At 45.8% G+C, this 26,066-nt stretch overlaps 1 protein-coding gene across 2 annotated transcripts in view; it reads left to right on the forward strand.

The window, feature by feature from the left end:
* The window catches only part of sim (bHLH transcription factor single-minded), a 139,893-nt gene that overhangs the window by 89,760 nt on the left and 24,067 nt on the right, over window positions 1-26,066 (forward strand). Inside the window, exons 3-4 of one of the 2 annotated variants that reach the window (XM_072288849.1) lie at window positions 23,165-23,250; window positions 24,522-24,614. In XM_072288849.1, the coding sequence (XP_072144950.1) occupies window positions 23,165-23,250; window positions 24,522-24,614 (179 nt within the window). The remainder of the gene's footprint in view (window positions 1-23,164; window positions 23,251-24,521; window positions 24,615-26,066) is intronic. The other variant, XM_050172142.3, reaches the window with a different exon arrangement.

The following is a 26,066-nucleotide window of genomic DNA, read 5'->3' on the forward strand; positions in this document are numbered from 1 at the left end:
GAGGAGAAATCCAGTCAATCGGCAGACACTGCGATGTCGATGCTAGGCTAACGCAAATGGAGGATTTCTAGCATGAGCTCGTGAAACAGGTCGAAGAGCTGAAAAATGAGCTAAATATGGAGCGGGGCGCACGGAGCACTATGGAAAAGAGACTTCAGAAGCTGAACAGGGCCCCGTCGCGAACGAGATTGGTCGTGGCAATGGAACGCAGTCTCCCGACGTGACGGTGCATGCAGCGTCAGCAAAGCAAGTGGAATGCGTGCAACATGCGGAAGGGGTAGTTGGAAAGAGCTGCTCCTGCCTTGAGACCGCCACAAAGGAAAAGTATGATCTGAAGTGAAGGTGCGACAACGACGGTGGACGAAGAGGGAACACAAACATACACAGGGCGCCGTATGTGTGTTCTCTCTTCGTCCACCTTCGTTGTCGCGCCTTCCCTTCAGAGCATGCTTAACCAACACGCCCAACTATCCATCCTAACAAAGAAAAAAGCAGGAACGCAGGGGTCAATGCCCTTTGTCAAGTCTGAGTCGCACGGAAAATTATGATAAAGGAAGCAAGCAGAGACCTTGGCAGTAGAAGTGAGTGAAAGGGTGATTATCGCCGGCGACTCAAACCTGGCTAGATGCTCATAACCAATTGTGGAGAGGGTGAAAGGTGACAAGAGAGTGGCGGTAAGAACCTTTCCAGGGCGGGCACTGGGTTCTGTCATGGAGCGAGCCAAAGCAATGCTCGCGGAAAGTGTCCACTTGCGCAACCTGGTTATAGTATCAGGTGGGCTAAATGACATCCTAAACAACAACGAGACAGGATTAGCCCAGCGCTTAGCAAAGGTGATAGACGACTTGCGCGAGCTGTCTCCTCAGGTGCAGATCGTAGTGTGCACAGCGTCGGAAGTGCCTGTAGGTGAAAGTAACGTACAAAGAGCCGTAGCGGCTGCTAATGAGGCTATATGGACAATGAGCCGAGAGAAAGGTTTCGAGGTTGTTGAATAAACAGGGAAGGGAGAACGTGTGGTGGTTTTGAATGAGACGGGACCCACATCAATTACAGGCTTGGACGAGAAGTGGGCTGGCAACTTGCTGGTTGCAGGGGCCCCACGAGCGTTCAGGAGGCCAGTGTAGGTAGTAATGAAGGTCCTCTAGGGGAACCTCAGAACAGCATCGCCGTCAATAACAAAAAAAGAGAAAAACAAGAAAGAGAGCTCGCCATACAATAAGCTACATCAACATGCAGGACGGCAGAAGAAAGGAAAGTGGGCAGAGATTGAGGAGCAGTTAAATAGAGAACGAATACGGTTACAGAAACGCGCCTTAAAGACTCGGAAGAGCCGCCAGTGATTGAGGATTATGTTTGGAAGGAAAGTCAGAAAGAAAGGGAGGGGGAGTTGGAATGCTTATCCATCAGGGAGCCAAATGGAAAAAGTAAATTCAAAATGTGACGAGCATCTTTGGTTATCAGGTACAATGAGGGAAAAAAAAACTTGGCTGGGCATAACTTATTTGTAGACCGGAAATAACTGCACAGAGAAGTTTCGGGAATGATGCCAAAATTATGCTAATAGGTGACATGAATGCCCAAATACAGGATCTAGATGGCTATACTTACAGCAATGGGAAGTCAATGCTAGTTCTTTATGAGCAATATAACCTCTTTGTAAAGCAACCGAACAAAATATAACCTAGTTATCGTGTATACAGGGCCTAAGTGTGACAGGCAGACCACATGGGAAGGGGGAAACCGGCAATCGACCTGTTTGATTACTGTTACTGTTACTGTTACAATTACTGTTTCATGACAGAAGGAATTCATAAGTTGAGAGAAATGGTCATTGACCAGGAAGGGTATAGCAGCATAGGGAGTGACCATAAACACATCATTTTGAAAATGAGATATCCAGTTGGGAAAGAGAGCAAGGAATGCAAAATGGCCAGTCCAATTTTAAACACTGAACAAATAACAAATATAGTCACAAGAGTCGAAGAAGAACTTGACAAATGTCAAGCAAAGAGTGGGATATAGTGAGCTTCTAATTGTAATAACGACAGAAATACGGAAAGGGAAGTAACATGTTCGTTAGAAAGGAAAAAGGAAACCGAAAAGCTGGTGGAACAGGGAGATACGAGAAGCGATCGCCGAACGACATAACGCATACCGAGAGTACAGGCAGGTAAGAAAAGCGCAGTTACCGCAGGATGAAGTAGCCAGAAAATGGAAAATATACCGGGAGAAAAAATATATGGTTCAAATACTGGTGCAAGCAAAGATAAAAGGTGAAAGTGAACGTTGGTTGTCAGAAATACGTGAGCAAAAGAAGGCCGCACCTATGATATTTTGAAACAACATAAAATTATTAGGCAGGAAGTCTGAAACCATGCCACAGCATATCATAGACGAAGAAGGAAACTGCAAGGGGACGCGGCATATAATTACATCCGAAAAATAACAGACGAATCTCTCGAAGGCAATGGCGAGGTGTAGTTGAGAAAAAAAAAATGTGCAAGAAAGAATCCACATGAAAAAGTAACTGGTGCTCACAAATTTCATCTGGAAGAAGGCTGAAGAGAAAATTCCGAAGCGCTAAGACAGGGCTAGACGAGGTTGCCGTTAGGCAGATTTATGAACTAAGATCAAGAGGTAAAGAAGTTCTGTTTTAAAGCAGTAGAGTCAAGTATAAGATATAGACGAATACGAGACAGTTGGCGACAAAGTAGAATCATTTTAATTTATAAAGATAAGGGAGAAAAAGGTAGGATTCACTTGTATAGACCGTTGACCATTACATCGATAATCTACAGGTTAGCAATGCAGGCAATTAAGTTAAAGCTGCAAACATGGGCAGATAATAATGACATTTTGGGAGAACTTCAGTGCACTGAAATCTCAAGAGCAGAAAGGCAGACCGTTGTATGTGGCCTTTTTCAAACATTACAGGAGCGTATGACAATGTAACCGCAACATCTTGTGGAATATTCAGGAAGGGAAAGGCTTAGGCGACGATTGTCTACAGTTTTTGAGAGAGATTTACCTAGAAAATACCGTTTTCGTGGAATGGGACGAAATGACGAGCGAGGATAAACTTGATATCAATAAGGGAATGAGCCATGTGTGCCCTTTATCCCTACTGCTGTTTATGATGTACATGGCGAGCACGGAAAGGGCGCTAGAGGAAAGTAATATCGGGTTTAATCTCTCATACAGACAGGCGGGTGCAGTAGTAGAGCAGCAGCTTGCACGTGCGTTTTATGCGGACGACATTGTGCTGCTAGCTAACAGGCAAAGTGATATGCAACGTCTGGCTAATATCTGTGAACAGGAAGACGCTAAGCTAGGTCTGAAATTTAGCGTTAAAAAAATCAGGTGTTATGCTTTTCAATGAAAACAGCGAACACACAGCGACAATACAGGGCCAGGATATACCTCGCGTATTAGGATGTAAATACCTTCGTATATGGATAAACCAAGGCGACAAATACATGGAAACACAGGAAAAAACAATAACAGTAAAGGGGAAGACAATACGGCCATAGTGAAACACAGAGCGCTATGGCGATACAATAGCTACGAGGTGCTCCGGGGCATGTGTAAAGATGTAATGGTTCCAGCACACACATTTGGAAATGTAGTTGTTTGCTTCAAATTAGGGGTACAATCAGCACTCTATGGCAACCAAAGGTCAGTGGGACGCCACGTATTGGGCGCTCACGTGAAGACTACAAATGAAACTGTGGAGGGTGATATGGGCAGAACAAGTTTTGAAGCGAGCGAAGCTCACAGTAAAATTAATTATAAAGAACGACTGAAGAATATGGAAGAAAATAAATGGGCTGGGACAGTGTTCAAGTATTTGTACAGGAATAACTTTCATTCACAGTGGAGGAAAAGAACTGGGAAGCTTACCAGCAAGTATGCGGCCTGTATGGTGAGCAACACAGCAACAAAGAACGTCAAACGGAAAGTCAGAAAGACAGATAATCTCATGGGTGGCGACAGTGGAAAAGAAAGCTGCCATGAGTAACTACGTAAGAGGAAAAAACGAAATCAGGAAAAAACAATTTATTATAACTCAAAGAAATTATCGGGAAATTAGGTCATTACTTTTCTAAGCGAGATCAGGATGCCTTAGAACACGCACTTATAAAGCGAAATATAAGAACGAAGAAGAAGCATGCGGTTGCTACGGTAAAGCTAGCGAAACGATGGAACATGTTTTACTAGAATGTGAAGGTATCTTCCCAGCGGTCGATTTAGGAATCACTCCCCGCAGGGGCGTCTGCGTAAGAAGGCGTTTGGTGTGTTGCGACACCACGTACCCGAGCACATGAGGGTTGGACCCTCCCGCGTGTAGCCGTGCGCGGCTTAGCCGTCTCTGGGGAAAGGGAGATCATGGAGGTTGAGCCGATGCTGGGTGTTTGGACCTTTAAGGCCCCCCGGCGGAGGCAACACACCTCTTCGGCCTCGGCTTCACATAGACGGCACCTCCAGACTGACCCACCTGGAGGAAACCGGCAGTCGCCTTTTCCTGTCCTCCTCTCCATTCTTTGTCTTTGTCTCCCACTTTTCCATCTTTCCTGTCTTCTGTTCATTTCTTTTAACTTCCTATTTCCTGGCGGCAAGGGTTAACCTTGTGTAATATATCCAGTCTTGGGTATATATATATTAGGTTATAGTGGGAACGTACCGGTGGCGTACGCAGAATAGAATTTTTCTAATCCTGTGACGTCCCCAGGTTGGGCTCCGAGGTGGGCGGCGGGCATTCCTGCCGAATACAGTAATCCTATATATGACTTCAAATTTCCCCACACTCCCTGATCGCTCCCTGAAGAGGGGGCGCACCGATGAAACCTTCAACTTTCTCTTCAAACCAAAAGAAATATTTCCCAAGTACCACGTAATACATAGCCAACACGAAACCAAGACAGTCCGTACAATATCCCCGTTTGTGGTCGCAAAATGCCTGACAGAAGCAATCGGTTCTGGTTACAAAGTAACTAAGATGGGAAGCGGCGACCTTCTTCTGGAAGTGCGTGACCAGCTCCAATACAGCAAACTGACGAAACTTGTTGCGTTTGGTGACATTCCTGTATCTGTGCCCCCCCCCCCCCGGTCTATGAACACTGTGCGTGGTGTCATTTCTGATGACGACCTCCTTGATCTTAGTGAGAGCGAGCTGTTGGAAGGATGGCAAGACCAAAACGTGGTAAAGGTGCAACGAATTAAGTTAAGGCGTGACGACAAGGAAATTCCAACAAAGCATCTAATAATAACATTTGGAACAAGTGAACTACCTGATTCATTAGAGACGGGTTATTGTAAACTACGCGTACGACCGTACATTCCCAAACCGCGCCGATGCTTCAAGTGTAAGCGTTTTGGGCATGGGTCTCAGAGCTGCCGAGGGCGTGCCACTTGTGCAAAATGTGCATCGAAAGACCACGCTTCAGACAACTGTTCTTCCACAACCCACTGCGCCAACTGTGACGGAGACCACCCCGCCTATTCGCGATCGTGCCCGTCATGGAAGAAAGAAAAACAAATAATCGAACTGAAGGTAAAACTAAACATCTCTTTTCCAGAAGCGCGCAAGCGTTTTAGTGTCCACAACCAATCGAATCCGTCCTACAGTGATGTGACGCGCCGGGGGGCATCTTCTGGCGGCCGCGCAAGTCACACGGAGTGTGACGGCGGTTACGCCATCAGCCCCCCTGGCGGGAGCAGCCACTGCTCTTCCGCCCCCCACCACGAAGGGCCAGCAGACTTCCGAGCCTGCCGGTCCCAGGGCCACTGCTCGTGCGGACAGGCCCGAAAAACCCCCGCGCATGCCCGCTGAACGGGCGTCATCCAGCGCCTCTGACGAGGCGATGGGTGTAACAAAAACTTCTCCGGCGTCTCAGACGCCGAAGGAACGGCGTTGCTCCCTGGAGCGCGCCAAGAAAAAAGAAATACCCCGCATCAAGGGGCCTGGAAAGGTCCCTTGAGCCAACCTAATTCATATCTATTGACACACAGCACATAAACACAAACAATATGGATACACAAATATTACACTGGAACGTGAGAGATTTGATCCACAACCTCGACGATGTCAAAGAACTCTTACACAAATACAATCCAAAGGTGCTGTGTGTCAGGAGACACATCTTAAATCTACACAAACAAACTTTCTTAGGCAATACGCTATTTTCCGTAAAGACCGAGATGATGCTGTTGCATCGTCCGGCGGGGTAGCAATAATAGTCGACAGAGGCGTTGCTTGTCGGCAACTGCAACTCCAAACTCCTCTTGAGGCAGTTGCTATCGAAGCAGTTCTATTCAATAAACTAGTTACCATCACGTCTGTATACATCCCCCCAAGTTATCAACTCTCTAGCACAACATTTCAAAGCTTTATTGATGAGCTGCGTCAGCCTTACACAGTCGTCGGTGATCTAAACGCGTATAGCACACTGTGGGGCGAATCACGCTGTGATGCGAGAGGACGGCTTATAGAAAATGTCCTATTCACTTCATGTTCCTGCTTGCTTAACAGGAAAAAGCCAACATTTTACAGCTCTACACATAAAACATTTTCTTCGATAGACCTAAGCATAGCGTCTAGTACAATTGTGCCATATCTCCAGTGGGATGTCATTAATAACCCTTACGGCAGTGATCACTTCCCCATCGTCCTAAACCTTAAAAAACAAAGTGAGTGTCCTGCACACGGTCCTCGATGGAAAGTTGATTCAGCCGACTGGACGAAGTTTCGCGAACTAACGCAGCTGCCCTGGAATGATATCTGTGAACTTAGCCTAGACGACGCAGTAGCATACATAACAGCGTTCATTATTGATGCTGCGTCTGTATGTATCCCCCAAACAAAAGGGTCGCCCTCGAAACGACGTATTCCATGGTGGAATGAGGAGTCTAGGGAAGCCAGGAAAAAGCAAAACAAGGCTTGGAATCTCCTCCGTAACTCACCAACTACAGAGAATCTAATTAATTTCAAGGCGATCAAGTCGCAAGGTAGAAGAACGCGCCGCCGTGCTAAACGGGAAAGTTGGCAAAACTACATAAGCAGCATCAATTCATATACAGATGAACGAAAAGCCAGGAACAGGGTTAACAAAATAAAAGGCCACGAAACTCATCCCTTACCTTTATTAAATACACAAGGAGACACCCTGGAGGATCAGGCAGATTGTCTAGGAGCACATTTTGAGCAGATTTCCAGTACATCTCATTACACAGATACATTCTTAAAATACCAGCGACTAGCAGAACAGATGAATTTGGGTCGGAAAAGCACATCCAACGAAGTATACAATCGTCCATTTGGAATGGCTGAGTTCCAGGCCTCACTGAACTGTTTCAATAAGTCCGCTCCAGGAAGTGACAGGATAATGTATGAGATGATCAGACACTTACACCCCGAAACCCAAAAAACACTACTGTCACTCTTTAATTCCATGTTCTCTGCAGGCTACATTCCTTCTGTTTGGAAAGAAGCAATCGTAATCCCTATTCTCAAAGAGGGCAAGGACCCTTCCTCACCCAACAGTTATAGGCCTATAGCTCTGACAAGTTGTATATGCAAATTATTTGAGAAAATGATTAACCGTCGCCTCATCCATTTTCTTGAAAGCAACAAGATACTCGATCCCTTACAGTGCGGTTTTAGAGAGGGTAGATCCACAACAGATCACCTTGTTCGCATCGAGACAAATATCCGTGATGCCTTTGTCCACAAACAGTTTTTCCTGTCTGTATTTTTAGATATGGAGAAGGCATACGACACAACCTGGCGCTTTGGAATCCTCCGTGATCTGTCTGAAATGGGAGTTCGAGGCAACTTGCTATACATCATTCAGGGTTACCTCTCCAATCGCACGTTCCGTGTTAGACTTGGTGACGTTCTGTCTCGTCCATTTACACAAGAGGCTGGTGTTCCACAAGGAGGTGTGCTCAGCTGCAGTCTTTTTATTGTCAAAATGAACTCGATCCAGACGGCCATACCACGTGGTATGTTTTATTCTGTATATGTAGATGACGTCCAGATAGGTTTTAAATCATGTAATCTAAGTATCTGGGAACGACATGTACAGCTTTGCATAAATAAATTGTCTAAGTGGGCGGACGAAAATGGTTTTAGGCTAAATGCGAAAAAAGTACGTGCGTCCTGTTCTCGAATAAAAGAGGGTACTGGCGGACCCCGTAATCAATCTCAATGGAGAACGGTTATCTGTGAGCTGTGAACACAAATTCTTAGGGATCCTTCTAGACAGTAAGCTAACCTTTGTGCCACACCTGAAGTATCTTAAGGCAAAGTGCCTCAAGACTATGAATCTACTGAAGCTGTTGTCACGCACAGCTTGGGGAAGCGACAGGAGATGCCTAATAAAGTTGTACAAAAGTCTAATATTGACACGCCTTGACTATGGGGCCATAGTCTATAATTCTGCTGGACCTAGTACTCTAAAAATGCTAGATCCTGTCCACCACTTAGGCATCCGCCTTGCAACAGGCGCTTTTAGAACTAGTCCTGTGCAAAGCCTTTACGTCGAATCTAATGAATGGTCCCTATACTACCAAAGGACATATTTGTGTCTTTCGTATGCCTTGAAGGTAAAATCAGCTGTGGATCATCCATGTCATTCAATTATTCACGACTCCTCCACGGCCAGGCTATTCCGTAACCGCTCAGGTGTCCGGCCTCCTCTGTCCCTCCGGTTGGAAGCACTCTCAGAAAAAACAGGGGTCTCTCTTTTAGAGAATGTCTTAATGGCCCCCTTTCGGCTTCCACCACCTTGGGAGTGGCAAACTATCCAATGTGACATCTCTTTCTTAGAATTATCGAAACAAGCACCTGAGGCTCACATACAGTCACATTTCATTGAACTTAAAGAGAAGTATTCCTGTGACGAATATTACACAGATGCTTCAAAGTCTCCTGCTTGTGTTGCTTACGCAGCTCTCGGACCCTCATTTTCAACATCAGGGCCACTAAACCTACACACCAGTATCTTTACTGCAGAAGCATACGGTATACTTTCGGCTATTAAACACATAAGGCACAGAAATGTCGCTAAGGCTGTTGTCTTTACAGACTCATTAAGTGTCGTGAGAGCCCTGATTAGCTTACGAAAGCATAAGAATCCCGTTTTGAATGAGCTGTATAGTTTGTTGTGCTCCGCATATATCTGCAACCAAGCGATTATCCTATGCTGGGTACCTGGCCATAGAGGTATAAAAGGCAACGTAGCTGCTGACGAAAACGCTACGTCAGTGAGTTTTAGCGACACAGATGGAAATATCCCCATTCCTGCCACAGACATAAAGCCCTTTCTGCGCCGTAAATTGAGGAAACATTGGCAAGCAGAGTGGGATACACAAACATTGCATAAGTTACATATTATAAAACCAAGATTGCGGAATTGGATAAGTGAGAAAACAGCACGGTACAAGGAAGTACTTCTTTGCCGATTAAGAATAGGACACATTTACAGTACTCACTCTTACGTCTTGACTGGCGGGGACCCTCCTACTTGTAGTAGGTGCGGCGATAGCCTGACAGTCCTCCATGTTCTTATCCAGTGTTCTGCAATAGAAACGGAGAGGAAAAAGTATTTCCCTTCTGCATATCGGGAAAATATACCTCTCCATCCTGCATTTTTTCTTAGTGACGAACCGCTTTTTAAACTGCAAATAGTCTTAGATTTTTTAGCCGAAACCGACATTCTGAAAATCATTTGGCCAGGCAATTTTTAGCACGTGACTAACAGCCCTGCATTCAAGGGCTCTCTTGAAACTCTGGTGTCAGTGTTGTTTTATTGCATAATGTTTTAACGACAGCCCATTGCCATAGCCCACATCACTGCCTAGTCACTGTCATTATTTTAGCAACTATACATTCTACGCCACTTACAGCTACAGATTTTAGGCCCTTTTAGAGCCATGTGACATCTACCATGAGGAATTCATTGTGCACGCCATCCATAATACATCGTCAACATTACCACTTGTCATGGCGCTCCTTGGCCAAACCTGGCCCTTGCGCCATAAAACACCACACATCAATCAATCAGTCAATTTAGGAATCACTGGCCTGCTTGAAGCCCTAGGGTTCAGCGAGAGATAAACAAGTCCGCAGTAGAGATTAGTAAGATGCGATTGGGAGATGGTGGAAGAAAAGTAGGGAAACGACATACAAAGGGAGCGTGCAAAAACAAAGTTCACAATAGGAGTTCAGAAACTTTGGTTATAGGAATTCATCAGGGGTTTTTCTTTTTCATTTTCCTTTTTCTAATTATTTTTTAAGCATAGGTAGAACATTAGGCATTAAAATAGGAGCTTGGTGGCTCAACCCACCGCCCCATTCAAATGGGGACCCTCATAATATCCATCCATCCATTCATGCACCCTGGCGCCACGGTCACAAACAATGGCGTCCGAGAATGCGCAGGCGCATCTTTCGCTAAGATGGGCACATGGGATCTCAGAGACCACGTAGTGAAGCTATCTAAACACCGGGCTTGGCTTTCGGTGACGTTCGGAGTGTTTTTATATTTGTGTTTTGTGCTCCCACAGTGCATCTCAGTTCATGAAGATTAGCGTCTCGCTTTCTGGAACATTGTGGTGGAGATCGTGCACGTACATTTTTCTTTCTTTCTTTTCTTCTTTCTTTTACTGGGATTCTGCGTCGTAGTTTGTTACCGCGGTGTTTGCTATACGCAAGCTTCGATGGCGGCGTGTATGGAAGGTCGTCGCCACCCGTGCGGCTGGTTGCTGTCATCTGTTGTTTCGACAAACCTGCGAAGGCCAGCTAGGCCCTATGCGACCGTGCGTACGGTGTCCGTCGCTTCGAACTGCGATTCGGGCTGGAGGACTTGCTCGTATTTTCTGTGTATAATTGCTTCGAAAGTGATGCGATTGACCATGTCCTGAGCGTTCGTTCGGGTGCGCTAAAAAAAAAAAAAGCTTGCAATACATTGCACTTCGGTGACGACTTCTTACGCAACGGAAGAACGCGTCCTCGTTGCTGTTCCGTTCATTCATGCAGTCCTGGTAATTACAACACGAACGAAAGTGAGACGACCCGGTGTCGACTGCGCTAGGGGCTACTTCTTTCACTTGTCTTGCTCAATATAAGCGCGTACAAGCCACGGTGCCAAAACAATCCTGAAGCAACTTTACTAAGTCTTGGTAGGTTATGATGACGAGGGTGACAATTTCTATCGGCAGCCCCTTCGAAACGGAGCGGGGATAAACGAATAGTTTTGCCTAATCAGAAAATGCTGTACATTCTGTATTGCCCTTGCGCTAGCATCAGTGATCGCTCTTTAACGCGCAGTGATACGTCTGTAAATAGTGGATACACCAGACCCGTCAGTTTGGATTTCAATGACCGATGACCAAGCTCGCTGCTATCGTTGTCATTTGAGTGTTAATCCCTTATTTTTGTGGGCACAAGTTAAGCCAATAAATAGCTATATTTTCAAGCCCCAGTTTTGATAGTGCTTGGATATTCACCCTCACAACAACGTACAGATATTTGTTACGGAAGCTCAAACAATGTCGTTTTTAAATCAAATACAAACGTAGAATGAATTTGCACCATAGAAAAGACAATGCCTCAGTGATTTAAACAAAGTGGCATTTAAGTGGGAAGCAAGCCACTCACATAAATTAAGATTATATATCTGCAGGGTGGCCTGTATAGATGTAACTGCAAGACACTGCGTTGAAAAATCTTGGCTGCTCCACATGTGAGCTTAAGATCCTGCACGTAACAATACATTCTGAACTGAAAATACATTCTGAAGCCTTATGGGCACAGCGGTTGCAAGAGTGGCTGATTATTAATGGAATTAGAATTTTTTGCCTACTTCAGCCTTTCTGAGCCTATCTATCTATCTATCTATCTATCTATCTATCTATCTATCTATCTATCTATCTATCTATCTATCTATCTATCTATCTATCTATCTATCTATCTATCTATCTATCTATCTATCTATCTATCCATCCATCTATCTATCTATCTATCTATCTATCTATCTATCTAGCGCATTGTGCTGTCGTCTCCCCTCTGTCCTTGTTTGCTGGCGCTAAATATGCTTTCCAAATCAGTTTTCCAACACGCCCAACAAATGGCAATGCTGCAATTTATTCGGCCAACGTTCATTACGTGTTCCACAGTTCCGCTGGGTCGGTAAACGCTTGATACTGCCCTGACTTGGCCCCATAGAGGAGTCGGGTGCTACGCGCACGCATTAAGTGTATATTGTTCTTTACCGTTTCTTTATTGTTTCCTTTCATTTCTTTTCCTACATTTCTTTCTTTTTCTTTTCGAAATGAATCAGAAACTAGCAATAAAGTACAGTATTGTAACGTTTTATTATTTTGATATCGACGTAGGCTCTGTAACAACAGTTCTTAGCCACCTACTTAGCCCTAAGCGGTATTTTGCTGTGTAATGCTAGAATTGAAAGCGAATAGAATATTGAAATGGTTATTCGTAGTAAATTCGTAACGTTTATTCATCGATCACGTAAACTTATAACAGCAGAAATTGGGACAGGTTTGAACAAGGAAACGTATATATACCGAATCTCACCGGCCATCGCAGAGAATAGAGCGCGCGCGCAGCCGGGAAGGATCGCGTACTGGAACGGCAGCGCGCAACCCTCCGTCCCGAGCTCTCCGATGGCGAACCCCGGCGCGCCAGAAAAGGGCCAGCGCCCAGATGGAAGCGCAGCGAGTGCGATTCATTTGCATCAGGAGCCCATCAAATTGGCAGCGCAAACAGACCGCGCGCGCCGACCATGGAGTCTCGACGATCCACCCCCGCGAGCTCACTCACCGTCGCCCACTCTTCCTTTCTGCTCGTCGTCTCCCCTCTCCCTCTGTCCCTCTCCGGACGACGTCACGACGGAGAACCAATTCCCTTCGACTGCTCCGACTTTCCTTCGCAAGGCAACCTCTCCCTTCCATCCTCATCTGGGGGCTGCGGCGATCGCGTTTGCGTATGCAGAACAATACGGCAGGCCGACCGAGATTTTCGTGAAACGCGCGTTGACATTGGGCCAGCGCGCGCACATGAACGCCGCTTAGCGTGGCATTCCAGTATTGCGGGCATGCACGGCTAATAATGTGTCGGCCATTTATAGCGCGGATCAGGGTGTCGTGAGAGGGGACCGTCTCTTATCCTAACGTCCTTGAAAGAAAATCACCAGAGTTTCGCGGCGCGGAAGGGCGATTTTTTCTTCATCCGATGAGACGCGCGACAAAACATTTAGTTGCATGTATAGATACAAATGCTGCTATCGCACCAGGTCGCTCAGAAGTCAGAGGAAAGAAGGAAAGCGTTGCGTCTCTGACAACGGCTATGGCGCGCATTACGTCACTTACTATTCTCTTCCTTCTTTTTTCTTCCCTCTCATTATTATTATTATTTTTTTTTTGCAACCGCTTCTTATGACAAAATACTTCCCAAATTCAAGTGAAAACATAGTAAAATGGTACCATGCATATGAAAGTCACGAAGGCGTGTCCGTTCACTGCAGGGGATGTCTCACGTAGAGGTCGACGAGCGCATTCAGAAATTCATAATTTCATCGATGAGGAACTCTGTCCCTATAGCTTATTCGTTCTTAAGCAATAAACACTTCTGATGTCATCCAGTCTCCCCAGTGAAGCTCTCACTGCCATTCTCTAAGCGTGCCTCGTAGTGTCGCTTGCATCCTCTTGTTAATATGAATAGGCAGCATCTATATCTTAACAGGTGGTGATGATGATGATGATGACGACGACGACGATTACATTTTAACAGCGCTTTTTATATTTGGCACGTGGATTTATTCCCAGACATAAATTCACAAAAAGGAATTATGTAGATCAAACGCGCATTGCAGATTCAGATCCAATGCACGCATTTCTTGGCCCATACCCTGCTGTCGTTATGTACCATCGTATGGGAATCATAATCATCAACGCGCGGTGATCATCGCAAAGAGCTCGTTGCTGTTGGCCCGACAGGAGCGTAGGTACGGATGTGGCCTAATAATTAGAACAACGGGCCAGAGGGTGGAATCCCACCGGACACGTTTTGTTATTGTTTTTTTTTTATGTAAGTGCGAATCGACTCTGCAAGTACCCGACCAGCGGCCAACTGACCTTGGCGAAAACATGGAATGATAGCCAAAAAAAGAAAGCTTCAGTTTAATAACGTGCATGAAGGTTCATGCAGAAAACTCGGTGCCCTCCCACTGTGTGAAGAAGGATGACCAGCGAAGGGCCCCTTACTAGCGAACTGCACCTCCACCGCGGATCGGCCGGGCATTGCACTATCTTCGGGATCGGCCCACGTGTGATACAATGACGTTTCATACTAGTAGGGCCGCGTCAATCACGACGCGTACTGGACGGCACGAACGCATGATGGCGTCTGACGCGGAAGCCGGAGGGAACCTGAAGGAACTAGCCCTTAACTCTGCAAAAAGAAAAAAGAAAAAAAAAACGTATCCTGTAAATCCGTGCAGAGGCGAAGCATCTGCTCACGGTATCCGGGAAGGCTCTGTCTGTCCGTACAAAGCGGAGCTCATCTCGTATACGCAATCGGCCGCGCGAGATCGCGAGGCGCCTAACTTTTCCTCCCCGTTTCTTCTCCTCTCTCTCTCTCTCTCTCCCTCTCTCAGTAAACAGCGGATATTTCAGGCTTTGCGTCAACGCCGGCGCCCGGGCCGCCCGATCGGCCTTTTCTATCCCGCCGTCGAAATGCCGAGAGGGTAAGCAAGCAAGTGGGGGTGGGGGGAGAGGAGAAGAGCAGCAGCGCAAACAAAGCTTTCGCGCGCGGACATAATATATTTGAGTTGGCTCAGTACCTCTCTTACTTTCGTTTTCGCTTCCCCGTTTGTTCTTGCCTGCATTCGCTCGCGCCCATCGCAGCTTCGCGCGGAGCGAGCGCGCGCTGAATCGGTCGCCTGCTGGCCGCGCGGCCATCATCGCCGACACAAGCCTCGTCATACGTCGGGGGCGAACGCATACAGTAATTTCGGCTCCATGTCTTTAGCGGCATTCGTTATGGCGTCGCCATGAGGGAGGATTCCTCCGGGTCTGGTGCTCGTTACGCTGTTTACCTTCGGGCCCAGGGTACCGAGCTATTAGTTCTGTAGTGCGTTCAAATGGAGAAGCCGATAAATAACAGCGCCCGCTCAGCGGTCGTTTGCTGGGCGCCCTGCTGACTCGGTCGCGAATCGAAAGATACGCGGGCGATTGGCTGTATAGGCGCGGATAGAAATAAAAAAAAAAAAAGAAGAACGATTTCGATGAAAATAATACCATGCGTGCGGAAAGTATCTTCCGGTAAAAAGTTAAACGCGATGACAACAGAAAGACACCGGGTTTCGGCAGCTGCTGCGTCAAGTCAGGAAGGTTTTAATCCATTAGAGCTTGAATATAAGTTCAAACAATATCAAAGACAGACAACTCGCGCCGTTATTTGTAGTAAATGTTCTCGTTCCGCAAAATTGGCTCCCGCACAGCTGTGGAACCGTTATTGCCGGGATCGGCCACTTGGCCTGACGGGCGACAAATATGCCGATAGAATCGAAGGAAGCTTATTATTTGAATATGCAGTTCATAATGCTTTACTTGTGAGTCGAAAGAATGGTGCTATCTTCGTGAAGGTTATACCAGTTTGACTGAAGCATATCTTTTCAGATTATTTTATGCTTCATAAGTTATACTGGTCTTCATTTTAAAAGTTGGTGACGCAATATTCCTTAATTGGCGGCTTAATTTCCAGACATTTTCTCAGAACAGCAAAGAAATTGTAACGCGAAGAACCTCCGCCGTTGTCAAACAGTTTACAAGCAGTGAACGATGATGCAACTTTTGGGCAACCAAGTAGATTTGTAATAGAATTCCTAAGCACTCATGAGGCGCGTACTGAAGATCTACGCTAGATGGAAGCAGAATTTACGCACCCATATTAGTAAACCAATGCCTCTTTCATGGCATGAACAGGCGCGATAGCGACAAACGCGATCTAAATGGTCAGTCACAGCCAACGTGCATTCAAGACGTCTTCGATCGTATAGTTATGCGCACTGCAAGATGTCATTCACGGCAGTCGGAAAGCCTGGGACTCAATTCACAAAGCATTTCCCTCACAAGTGCTCTTTGCACACTGTTCAGCCGCCTTCACTAACAAAATATCCAGCATCAGAAACGACTAGAAGAGGCTGTAAGCAACAATTCATAGCTTTAGCATAACTTAAACAATCATCGTAGCTGAGCACTGCCGGTAGTGTTATTTTTTGTTTTACTTTAAGCATTCTGCAACTTGCAACAAAGCAACGCCGTGGCTAATAACGCATCTAAAGTCTTGTGTTTAGAACTTAACATATTGAGTTTCGCTGTCTTCTTATTAGGACTGCGTATACTTACATACTCACGACAGGTGCGCAGCCAATGCGTGTGGAAGCGAAGAGACTGTCGGAGGAGTTGAATTCGGTGTATCCAACATCATATGAGCGACTTCGCATCAAATACCGTTCCAACCCCTACTTCCGCATTCCGCGGTATCTCCTCGGGACGCAAGTGTGCCTCGCGAACGTGGGTATGACAGTAGGGCCGAAAAATTAAATTATGTGGTAATAATTATAACATCGTTGCGCTTGATTTCAGCCGAACCTCAAATTTTACACGCAATGCTCAAACCGACGCTGCCATACTGATTGAGAAGGCTTTCTATTATAGAGTTTTCTACAAAAGCTACCAAAAGGAAAACTGGCGTTAGAGACTACGGAAGCCTGAAGCTTGGCGCTATAGCGAGGATGACAATCATGGTTACAGTACAAATTTGCCTAAACTGTGTCCTTCTGGCTTCGAACGGCTTCGTGATGTTGCGAATTGTTCATTTTTAGCATATTACTGCGTTACAACTGCTACAATTCACAGTAATTGGGCATGTGCACACGGTCTCACTGCCTTCTACGTTTAAAAAATATGGGATTGCTTTGTAATTTAGGCCGAGAAAGGCAGACGGAACGCAGTGAGTGAAGCCGCAAGAACGTTTGAAGCCACAAGCACGAATATCAGACAAATCCGAGCACTAAGCATCATTCTCATGCTAGCTTTACGATTGCGGGGCCAAGAGTTCCCTCTTGTAATTATTGTACGAAACTCGAAGTTGTCTCGTATTTGCATAGAAACATTGGTTAGTGAATGAAATGCATTTGCACACAGTTGTACGTACAGCAGTTGTTCTAGAAAAGAAAGGACAGTAAGTTTTCACAGAAGCGAAACAATAAATAAATTTCCGTTTGCACACTTCAGCCTTCTCGCTGACGGCCTTCGACACTTATCATTATCCGCTAGAATTAAGCAAAGCGAAAAAAATTATGTGTGACAGATTGGCTACCTCACTGTACCTTACCATGAGTATTTTAATTTGTCAGGACTTCAGCTTTTCTTCGCGTAGTGCGCTAGATACGCACCATGGTTTGCCGACCTTCTAAATATCCCTACCCTACGTTTATGTTACGTAATTAGTGTTACCTTATTCAGCCATGGGCATTTCCCGTAACGGCGAATAATGTTGTTCGCGCAGCACATATAGGGCATTTACGACTTCTGCTACGGTCGCTGAAGCCATACACATTCCATTTTGGCCCGTTAAGCCTTTTCTCACTAAGGAAAGCGCCCGTGAGTTCGCAGGTGAACACACATCTAGACAAGGATTATTAAGGATTACGATGAGCTCTAACTGCTCCGAGCTTTTCGTCGATTCCCGTCCGCTTCAAACGAGCCCTTTGCAGTAGCGCAGCTCATCAGGCTTTGGTGACAAGGGCCATGCAGAGCGAGCGACGGCCCCGAAGAGGGGGCGCGCTAATGGATCATTTAGCGGAGGAGGTTAGCCTAGAGTGCGTTTAATCTGCCCAGCACTCATTCAACGTGCCCGCCCTTTCTCCCAGAAACATTTCCGCCTTCAATTTTTCCCTGCCGTATTCAGCGGAGTTCAAACTAGAACGAGTGTGTTTGTGTTTCTTCACTGTTGAGTAGTTTCCTTTTTTCCTTTTTTTCCCACCTTCATCTCCGGAGTGTTTCGCACAGTCACTGCGCATTCGATGCGCGGGCACGTTCCACGTCTTTGGAAAGAATCCCCGCCTCAAACACCGCTTCACTCTCTCCTTCTCGTTCGCATCCTTTCCGTTGGTATTCAGACGGGAACTTGGAGACTCGTCAGCAACGCTTGCGATAAAGCATTTTCACAAACTCGCGATAGCGGGGACTGGCATTCTAACGAAACGTTTGTCTTGGCATGCGATCTATCACTCGTCCCCACTTGTATTTGTTTGTTTTTCTCTCCCGAAGGAGTTTTCGATCTTCTTCATTTGCATAAGCGTTTCCATTTCGCTATTTATCCGTTGCGTCTCTTTTAATTACGCAATGAATTGACGCATATTTGGGTAGGTGAAAGGCAAGGCTGAGGGCAGACTGATCGCATGAATAGGCACAAATGCATTACGTGCGTGATTTAGGTGTGTTCGAATTTGTCTTACACGCGAGCATTACGTTTTATTCAAGCGCACTTCTTTTTTATCCCATGTGAAGCAATACAGATTTGTGAGATGCGCCAGCAGTAAGTGGGATATGCAGTGGAATGCTACTCTCAAATATTCGGAAATTCGTGGTGGTGTTCAATGCCACTTACGCTGTTCGTTGCTGTGTACGTGTTCATGTTCACGTGCTGCACCTCTGTGATTGCTTCCCACCAACGACAAGGCTTCTTCTGTGGGTCCATGGGTCAGCGAAAAAATTGAGCCCGTATTCCGACATTACGAGGCCCAATAGCAAGTATCCACCAGTCGTGGTATTTAATACATTAGCGACAGCGGCTGGTCCAGTCACAGAAATCTCTTACCAACAAAACATTCAGCGAATTTGGCCCCTGGAGAGTTGCTTCGACTTGTTTATGAGCACACTTACATGCATATACGGGATAATACGCCACGATAATCGCGTTTTGTACGCTAAGAGCGAAAGAGGTCGAAACGCCTACGAAAACTATTCTTTGCAAATTACGCGTAAAAGTTTGGGCTACACGTAGTCGAACACATCCTTTGTGCTTACAAAAACATATCGTTAGTGCTTACAAAAAGAAATCTGGCATGTTCAGCTCTCTTTTGCCGCCACCATTCTCAATCTAATCGCAAGTGACCGTTAAAAAAAATTGTTTAAGCCGATTTTTACGTTCAAACGTATGGGTTCGAGATATTGCTTCGAAAAGCAAGGCATGCACGGACACTGACTGAACATTAACACGTCCGTCAGTCGTCTTTGCATATTAATGTTGATGTGAAACAGTGCACTTTCCTTAAAGGGCCCCTGAAACGGTTTGGACAAATTTTGTAGGCGCATAGGGTACAGCTTAAGTAGAACATTCGCACCACAATTTAAGTGAAGCGTTACGTATTAATAGAGTTACAAGCGATTAGAAGTTACCCTCCTCCTTAGCCATGCCTTTCCTCCTCAACTCGCTCGCCGAGCGAGCGGCGCTAAGCTCCGCCTTCACTGGTCCTGCGTCACGATGCAACGTCACATCGTCCACTTCCGGTTGTTGGAGCACGCCTCCTCCCGCGCGAGACCTCTCCGCTGGCCGCTTGGCCGTCGACCGAGAGCCATCGAAGCAGCGTGCGTTGCGAGCATTCTGTCGTAGCGCCGAAGGTGGCCGGTATTCCGGTAACCACAGGCAAGCTGGTCATTTCGGCAAATGACTGGAGGCATAAACTCAAGCTGATGAAGGAACTTCAGAGTAGACGTACGTGAGCAGCCTGATCGGTCTGCACGGTCCAGACACTTGTTGGCGCAGCGCTTAACCAGTCAAACGAAGCGCTAATATTGCTCTAACGAAGTGTAAAACATTTTAAACATTTATAAGAACAACGTGTTGATGATTACACTCCTGCGAAAAATACACACCAGCAGCAAAGAAGAATGCACTTCGTTGCTGCTACTGTGTATGGTTGAGCTCTGTGCCACCAGGTGGCTGCACCGTGCAGACCATTCACATTTACCTTTCTGCTCATCTCATGGCTCATCCCGGCACAGTCAAGCGGCCAGACCCTGTCCCCTTGCGCTTGTGTTTGCCCTAATACCGGACTTGCGAAACGCTATTGCGTTAGTAATCTTCCGCTGTAAAGTGACGGCCACAAACGCGCAAACCCTGGCGCCTATCGGATAGCCGCAGTCCGATGCGCAGCAGCCAGTTCGCTCGTATGCTGCCTTGCAGAGGGACACGATTTCGCAACTTCACATCTTTCCAGTCGCTACGTTTGCAGCCCACAACGCAACAAGGGTGATTCATCGTGCTCACGAAAAGACTGATCGACACTGACGGTGGAGCTCTCGTCAAAGACTGCGCACGTTGTAACACAAGCAGACGACACTTGCTGTGTGCCGGAAGTGCTCAAGTGTACTAAAAAACTATTCTTGTGTATTCTCTTCAAGTTATTTTCTTTTTACAAAAACAAAGTAACTAACATTCCAACTATTACGAGCATCATTTGTTCACCATAAAGTTGGAAAAATTATCGACCACGCGCCCTGGTCAGCCAATCAGATAGCTCGCCCTTGTGACGTCATATGGGTTATTTGCATCATATGGGTAGGGGCGGCTTAAAATTCCGCCGAGCAGTGCGCTGCGATCGACCGCGATGTGCATTTTTAAAACCTTATAATAAATTACACGCTTTACGCAGAGCACTTAGATGTGTCAATTAATGATCAGAAGGACCTACTCTAACGACTCAGTACGTTTGTAGAAAATCGCCAAAATCGTTTCAGGGTCCCTTTAAGGGTTGTAAGATGTAACACCTTTCTGTAACAAATTCGTTGAATGTTTTGTTTTAACGTCCTACACTGGTCACTCCCATGCCTAACGACCCAGACATAACGGTTTAATATACGTTGGCTGCTCACTGAAAAAAAAAAGTATCCTTGCTTATTTTGCAATGTACGCATGTTTCCACGTAACATATGCTAAAATAAGCTCTAGGTTAGGGTACTCCCGTGTCAATTATCACTTGTGATAGAAATTTATATAACATAAAAAGTGATAAACAATCGACTAGCTAAAACCAAAGTGTACTTTTGCATTAGCCAAAGGAATGTATTCGATAAAACACACGAATTAGACTTGGTCCATTTGCTCAAAATATGCTCCGGGACATGGCAGTGAAACACTCGCAGCTTATTCAACACTGCGATGCAATTTTAGTTTACAGCGTCTATCAGGGAATACGGCTGTTTTTAACTACTGCGTGAAATCTTACTCTGTTGTCCAGAAATAGGCGCTGCTTTTATGAGCCTAAGCTTATTCATTACACTTTAGAACGGCCGACATCGTCAATTATAAAGCATGGTACAGATGAAACTTTTGTGTGACTGACTGCTCATTTGGTTTCCCGCTCACTTGGGGTCGATTAAGGGTTCTCCCTCTAACCCTTACGAGGGCGCACACGAGGCTGCGCGAGGACTCACTGACCGCGCTGCCTCAGCAGTACCCCAGCCCCGCGGGGAACCCTTGCTTACGTTTAATGAAATCACCACACACTACTATCTGTCAAGACGAGTATTCCCCCTCCCGCACCCCGCCTTATGCAGGGCGCGGGCGGTTACCCTTCGACTTCTACAAGCCCGTTCGTACCCTGACCTCGCGGTTCTTCATGCCATATACCCTGAAAGATATCCCAGTGCGGACTGCCCTGCCTGTGGACTGACGGCAACACTGGACCATGTGTTATGGGAGTGTGAAGCCATCGGCTCCTCCTTCAGCGAGGATAGGTGGGCTGCGCTCTTGGGCAGCCCCGAACTCAACGACCAAACCCTGGCCGTCCAGAGTGCCCGCGATCGGGCCGTCAAACTCGGCTTGGCGGTCCCTACGTGGGACTAGCCGGGTGGCGCGGGGTCTTCCCTGCGTCTTCTCTGGACCGAAATAAAGTTATTTCACTCACTCACTCCCTCACTCACTGCTCATCATGCGAACATGGCAGACTTGTCGTTCCCACCGCCTTGGGACAATTAGACGACCGGTCTCTTACAGAAGGGACAATTCCTGAGCGTGGTCTCGTGTGTCTGCTATGTATCAAGCCCCGAAAGCGTTGCTGCGTTTGTTAAGCTTACCCAGCATATGTTTCCGCTCGTGACCGAGAGACACCTAGACAAATAAAAGAACCAGATTGTACCTGGTTTAATACCCTACAGTTGGGGAGAGAGAAGCGGGCATCATCATCATCAGCCTGGTTACGCCCACTGCAGGGCAAAAGGCCTGATGATGATGATGATGAAGCGGGCATAAAAAGAACCAAATGAAGGGAGAAGTAAAGGGATTTCGACTTGAGAATGATTGAGCGATTAACGCTTGATCGCGAGCGACGTGGTGAGAACTTTTGTTCTCGCCTTTTCATCTTTTATTCCATTTTCCACCTTCCAGTGCAGAGTAGCCAACGGGTCTTCGCCAGATTAATCTTCATGTCCTTCTCTTCTCACTTTTCTCTCCCTTTCTGAGCCGTCATTTCAGCTAAATGGACTAAAGGCGTTTGGGAGATAGGTCGCACAGCTGGCGTGTGCTGAACGAGAGGCTATAATGTGTTTGCGAGCTTGAATATCCGCACGTGATGCAATGTTAAAAGTGTAAAACTTTAGATTGCTTCACACTCACTACAGCAGAACCATCTACAGCAGACGCACCAAACCATGTTACCTGGTGCGGCACAGTGCCCTCGCTTTCGGGTAGTCCCGGGACCATGCAATGCTCCGAGTGTGCTCGACGCTCCCTGTATTGTTTTTTTTTTTTAGATTTTATGATATGGCACATGACCAGTTTCATGTTTTATTGCGCCCTACAGACATTTCGTTCAGCAACACATTTGTGTTGCGTGTAACGTGTTCAAGCTTAGCACTTTTATTGCTTCTGACGATATAGATTTTCGTTTGTCACACGCGATGAGATCCTAATTACCCATCACTGTTCCCCAGTATACCAATGACGCCTTCTCTTACGTTGAAGTCTGGGGAAGAAATTGAGCCGTTTCTGGCTGGAGGCATATTATAGTCAACCAGACTGCCATCTATTAGTTCCCGCACATTGAATGACGCCAAAGCGCACTTTCGCTCGCAGGCCTGGGCGACAGCTGGGGATCGTGTCCTCCGGTCATCTCAAGTCGTGAGGGGGCCATAAAAGAACTGGGATCACATTTGCTTCAGGTCTGTACTAGCGCACTTCTTTACATGCGAGAATTGCGTGAATGGAACAGAAAGGTGACCCCTCACCCCACCCCCTCGCTTTGTATCATTGCCCATTTTACCTATATCAGTAACAATTCGAAAAATCATTCAATCAATCACTCAATCAAAAAGTAGTACTTTATTATATAATTAGGTAAAGGTAATACAGAAATATTTGGACCGATAGCCTAAATAGCTAGTGACTGTTCCACTATAGAACTGATTACCGAGCTTTTAAAAACTGTTACTGGTAATAAATACAGATAATTGCTATGCATAACTACTTATTAGTAACCAGCTATATTCTGCGACATAAACAACCAAATATTAATCTACATCAACAACAAAACACCCACAAGAAAAAAAGAAAAAAAGGGGGGAGGGCAGACGAACTATGGGTAGTAGACAAAATGAAAAGTACATCAGGAAAAGGTCCAGAAAATCCTTGGTTGGAGAGGAAGTAGCACTTACATACACACCGCACGCTCTTGTAAATGGAGTAACAGTGGTGAAGTAAGCTGCGTGTGTTTTGTCCCGCGATTCGCAGCAATAGCTAAGGTGGCAGTGAAATAGGCTAAAATACAAAGATTGTAGAAAAGTCACTAAAAAGCAAGGTAGTGCACGTATCAGAGTGTAACAGTTATTACTAGCCGTTACCACCTACTAGAGAAGCGTATCAGGAACATTCTTGAGCAGCGATATTCGGATTCTGCACACCGCCATATTATTTTTATTATAATTAGCAAGAACGTCGTCCCTGGCCAACGTTACTCGTGGACAATATAGCTCTGTTTCTGTCATCCTTGTGGGCCTCAAGAAACCTGGATGGAAGGGCTATTGTTATAGGGGTCTTTGACCTCTGTGAAGCTTTGAGGTCGAGGCGTGAAACACGCAATTTTCAAGAAAGGGGAGCACGCGAACGGTCACGGAGCAAGAAAATAAATTCATTCTGTTTGAAAATTTGGTGCCACGTTGTGAGGGCTTTGGACATTCTTACTCAAACTTAGTAGAACACCTCTCCAAGGAGCCCAATATTTTAGTTATGTGCGTCATTCTTGCTCTAATTGAAACGAACACTTTGTTCCAGTTGTACGACATTCGTCAGAATGATAAAAATACGAACTTAAGAAAATGCAAAGTACACGCGGCATAATATACTATTTCGAAAAAGCCAAGATAGATGTAGACGCCTAAGTGTGCTTCAATCACATGCTGACTCGATTGTTCTGGTATCTGTGATGCTGCCGCAGCAGACCCTTGATGGCTTCGTGTTCGTGGTGGCACCCGATGGCAAGATCATGTACATCTCAGAGACGGCATCAGTGCACCTTGGACTCTCGCAGGTGAGCACGCTTCCCAGGCGGGAACCACTTTTTTGAGCAACCCTATCACATATTATGCAAGTGATGAAACATTTCCACTGAAACGTTTCCTTGCGCAACACACTAAAGTCATTTATTTTCCATGGTATTTAGCATTGTTACATAGTATACCATAAATATCATGTTTATTGAAATAATTAATTTTATATAAATGCTGAACAAACCTAAGGTAGGCAAAACCTTGCTCGCAGGTAACTTGGCTCGGTCATAAATATTACTGAATTTGACCATGTAAATATGTTTGACATCCCGCATAAACAGAGAAAAGCAGGCAGTCTATTGTCTCTTGAAAGGGCCACCACGCCCCTCCACTTGACAATGAGAGAAAAGAAGAACGAAGGAAGCAGAGAAAGAAATAACATACCAGCGGAATACACGTACCACATCACGTCATAGAGTACTAGCACTGGCGACAAGAGTAGAGTCCTGTAGTTGAGCAAAACTCTAGTACAGCTTCGTGAGACTCGCGTTATGCTGAAGCTTGGCCTTGCGTAAATAGGAATCCATGAAGCACAATTCAAGGCAAACCCAAGTTGCTGCAACTTGCTCAGTAGCACAAAGCGACTAGTGCCGAACGTTGGCCGTTCTAATACAGAGTGCTCAACCGTTTCTTGCTGTGCAGCCAAGCCAGGCACGGAGGGTTCAACGCACATCCTTTCCGGTGAAGGCGATGTGCCACACTAAAGTTCAAAAGCTTACGTAAGGCAGCAGAAGAGCAGGAGAGTACACTCACGGGAAAGAACGGGAAAATAATCAGACGTTGTTTTATAGGCATGGATGGACACAGTTCCAAGAAGATATGCACTTGGTTTCCACACAACAAATGAGAACATGTATTTATTTATTGTACATACTTTCAAGGCCGGCAGGCACTACAGAAAGGAGTGGTAGAGTACATTATTTGCAGAACGAGAGAATAATAAAAAAAATAATGAAGGAACTATAAAGCACTTTGAACAGCAAGCTTGAAATTGGTGCTGTCACAAATGGTGACTAAGGAGGCGGGAAGGCGGTTCCATGCAGTGGCGGTTTTGGTAAAAATGAACAATGGTATAAATTAGTGCGGCAAGATGGCACTTCAACTTTGTGTTGATGATCGATGCGAGATGAGATGTAACTGCGTCTGGTGAAGAGATTTTCTTTCAAGAAAGCATTGAGATAGTATATTTTATGAAAAAGACAAAGGCGAGAATGCTTGCGACGTAGTCAAAGGTCAGGTAGATCTAATGTTTTTTTCATGGATGCGACGCTAGAATGACGTGAATAATTAGAGAGGATAAAGCGCGCTGCGCGGTTCTGAATGCTTTCAAGTGAATTAATGAGATTGGAATGAGCAGGGTCCCATATGGCACACGCATATTCTAATTTTGGACGGACGAGCGTTTTGAACATGGTAAGCTTTAGTGAGGTCGG

The sequence above is a fragment of the Dermacentor andersoni genome, chromosome 6 (assembly GCF_023375885.2).
Source record: "Dermacentor andersoni chromosome 6, qqDerAnde1_hic_scaffold, whole genome shotgun sequence".
Taxonomy (NCBI): Eukaryota; Metazoa; Arthropoda; class Arachnida; order Ixodida; family Ixodidae; genus Dermacentor; species Dermacentor andersoni.